At 36.8% G+C, this 3,776-nt stretch overlaps 1 protein-coding gene across 2 annotated transcripts in view; it reads left to right on the top strand.

Moving 5' to 3' along the window:
• LOC107094661 (hexokinase-2-like) overlaps positions 1–1,714 on the top strand; it is a 59,232-nt gene extending 57,518 nt beyond the window's left edge. Inside the window, exon 18 of one of the 2 annotated variants that reach the window (XM_015390426.1) lies at positions 296–1,714. In XM_015390426.1, the coding sequence (XP_015245912.1) occupies positions 296–440 (145 nt within the window). In that variant the 3' untranslated portion in view covers positions 441–1,714. The remainder of the gene's footprint in view (positions 1–295) is intronic. The other variant, XM_015390427.1, reaches the window with a different exon arrangement.
• Positions 1,715–3,776: the final 2,062 nt, after the last annotated feature.

Genomic DNA, 3,776 nt, shown 5'->3' with positions numbered 1-3,776 from the left:
AGAGATATCAAAAAAGAGATATCAAAAAAGTACTCCAGAGTGTTGTTCAGCATGGGGGTGAGTAGAAAATGAAGGCTAATCATGTTTTGGGTGTACTATTCCTTTAAACAAATCCAGCTGAAATCGCTCTGTTTCAAGCAGGCTCCCTTAGAGCTCTAAATCGCAGATATATTCAATGAAAGCAGGTTTAGGGGGAAGGAAGCCGAGGGGCTCTGGGCCTCTCCGGTCAACGATCCCCAACTCGTCTGTAAACATTAATTTTTTTTTCTTTTCTTCTCCCTCTTGTATCCTAAAGTTTCTCAAGCATCATGCAGGAAACCCTGCAGGATTTGGCCCCACAGTGTGAGGTGACTTTCCTCAAGTCAGAGGATGGCAGCGGGAAAGGAGCAGCGCTCATCACAGCTGTGGCCTGTAGGTTCAAGAGTGAGAAGCTGCTGTGAATCCACACGACGACAGCAGAGCTGCAGCAACTTTCTCCCTTTGGGTCAACATACTGTGCAGTCAATCACCAATCTGTAGTCTCTTATGTTATGTATGTTTAGTCACACGTGGCTGTCTGTGCTTGATGGTAGGAAGTGAAGCTGTGACGGAGGTCTGGGTGTAAATTAGGCTCAGAAATCACAGGTGTGGTAATGAGCCTTCACCCTCTGTGAGACACGACTGTTACGAGCATTGGGCTTTTGTTTCTGACACTCCCTAAATGTCTTTTATGTCTATACTTAGATTTTGTTCTATTTTTAAGTCAAGGCTGTCAATTACGCATTGCAGTCCGTCATGTTAAAAAAAATAAAAAAACTCCCAGACCAAAAGCAGATCATGGCATGCAGCTGGTAAATGATGTTTTTTTTATACCATTGTATTTAAGAGTAAAATGATTTTCATTTTGTTACAGACGACTTTAGGAAGCATGCAGAACAGCAATGAAAATGTTTGGTATATTTTATTCTTTTCAAATATAAACATTAGTCACAAACTAAACTGTTATGAAGCTATGGAAAACTAAAATCTTTGGAAAGGCTGCAAATAACTGGAAGTGGAAATGATTCACACTGTGCTGTACTGATTGCTGCAGGCTTATTTTAATACTCTGCCCAAATAAAGAAATGTCAACAACTGCAAGTAAATTTTAAAATCCCAGAAATCTTTATTTTCTTTCCTGGAAGAGAAGAAAAACATGAGATGATTCCAACACGGACACACTTACTGCTGGGGTGGACAAAGATGACGGTGTAAACAGTCTCCATCCTAATTGACTGGATCCATCTGTTTATTTACTATTAATCTGCACGAAATTTACTCTTATTTTTTTAATGTTGTAATTACCTGACAAGGGAGCAAAATACATATAAATACATATCATGAGCAGCTCTAAACAGACTAAAGTGTGTGATATTTATGTTAATTGATTTCATCCAGTAAGCCCAACACAGAAAGAAAAACGTGTCCTTTTTCCTGTTTTGTTGTGTTTTATTTGTTTAGTACATCTATCACCGTAGAAACCAGCCAATGATTGTCTGGCCTTTTGTTATTTTTAGATTTAGATGTCTGCAGGCCAACAAACATCAGCTGTTGGCCCGGGTTCACAGATGGGCTGTGCTGCTCAACAGGCTCACAGCAAACCACAAGAAATGTCCATCAAAGCCGACTGAGTGCCAGAGATGTTAGAGCCCATGAGCTGCGGATGGAAATAAAACCTTTGCATGAACTTTTTATTTGTCTGCCTAAATTTCAGATGCAATTGTTTTGATTTTCTGGCCTGCATTTTCCTCTTTTCTTAAGAAAAAATAAGTTATTGTTACACATCACCAATTTCTGATCACGAGTCATTCAACAATCAAAGTTTCATGATGTCTGGACGTTATTCAAAGCCTTTGCTAATTAAATATTCCAAGGTTATCTTGTTTTTTTCCCTTTGGGGGAGGAAAAACATCGGCGTCAGAACCCAAAGAAGAAAAGAGATATCTCTCTTTGATCTCCTCCGAATGTGCAGCTTGTAACAAACCTTTGTGAGCATCATCCAAACAAATCCGACACATGTAACTCCAAGTGCTGCGCCCTCCACGGAAAGATGCATCTTGCATTCTAAGAGAAGTATGGCTACACTATGTGCTCATCTTAGGAGGGTCAGAATATCCCCTCAGCTAACACTTGTCAACCGAGTCTAATTAGTGTTAATGTACTTGGCTTTTTCTGACTCATTGTCACTGCACAGACCTTTATAATGAGCCTTTGGTCCTTTGAATGGCGTTTGTGACACAAGGACGGCAGCCGACGATTAAATTACTGAGATGCTTCTCATGAAAGTGCTGCTAGTCGCTGAGCTACTCGGACACGTCGATGTCTGCAAGCCCCAAACTGAAAGGGAAGTGAGGGCAATTTTCTCATTCCGTAAAAAATTATATTAGGAATGTCAATTTTAATTAAGGCTTTGTGTTCTCAGTGTGTAGCTGGGACAATATCTTAAGCCCACTGTAGCCATGGATGGATGATAACAACGCTGAGCCTCATTAGACTGCATCTTAAAGATCAATATTAAAAAGTCAGATGACGTTGGAGGAAAAATGGAGTCTGGTAGTTATTTAATATCCCTTTGGACTTTTTTTCTATAGTGAAATGAGTTGAAATTTTATGTTCAGACGGGAGTTTGTTTGTGTTTTAAAAAATATTTTTGAAAGCTTAAATTCCTGTATAAATAGCCAGTATTTGTCTTGAAACTGACCGCATTGGAAAGCAACAGCTGAATTGAAGAGATATCTTTCAATGTAATGTATTCATTTTCAACTTTCTGTGAGGTCAATTACAATTTCTATTTACTTTACTGAAATACAATAGAGGCAATGGCTTCTCCATAATAAGCAATTCACAGATCCTCCCCTTGGAAACCATAAAGCCATTTCCAACCCGCTGCTGTGAAGACAAATGATGAGCAGCAAGAAGAGCCAAGAAAACATCCAATATATTAACTGATGGGCTCTGAAATGTTTGGCTCAGCTCATTTTTTAATCAAATAAATGGAAAAAAGTATAACTAAACAAGTAATAACTGAGACCAAATAAAATAGTTCAGTCATCGACCAATTTGTTGTGGAGTAGCATTAAAGGCTGGATAGCACCAATATGGTCATTCTGTTGTGTGTAGTAGATTAGAAGTGGATTAGAAATGATTTTATTAAATGGATGATTATTATATTATTATTATTAAATGAAATGATTAAACGGATTAAGACTCAGAAATTATAATTTTCATCTTAACCTAATATTTCTACATAAATCCTACCATGCAACCCAATAACTAAATATGTAAATCAGCATTATAGTAATCATTTATATGAATATAATAAGAAAAGGTGAAGATTTTGATGTTTGATGAGAGTCACAACATAAATGATCTTCCCTGTGTGAAGCATTGCTTTATAATGAGACTCAAAGGATATAGTAACTATGGTGATGTATTCTTAAAATGAATTTATTTTGTTAGATGTAAAAAGAATTGTTATAAAAGTTATTAGGGATCAATATCATGGACAAAGTTTTATAGTTTTTTTTATCCATGTCCCACTTTCTAATTATTCTGTTCCAAAGGAGGCTGCATGATTATCTGGGGGTGATGTGATCTAACCACAGAAGATAAACCGACAGCAGATATTACTTATACAACAGGATTTTAATGCTTAACATGGAGTACAATAAAAACACAGTAAATTATTATATAAAAAAAAAAATTCTTTTAAAACTAAGTTATTTACAAGGAAATTAAACTTTTAACATCTTTTAGTA

This window comes from Cyprinodon variegatus, unplaced genomic scaffold, assembly GCF_000732505.1.
Source record: "Cyprinodon variegatus isolate N-32 unplaced genomic scaffold, C_variegatus-1.0 Scaffold498, whole genome shotgun sequence".
Taxonomy (NCBI): domain Eukaryota; kingdom Metazoa; phylum Chordata; class Actinopteri; order Cyprinodontiformes; family Cyprinodontidae; genus Cyprinodon; species Cyprinodon variegatus.
The sequence above is the reverse complement of the archived record's forward strand: the minus strand, read 5'-3'. Positions and strand labels throughout refer to the sequence as shown.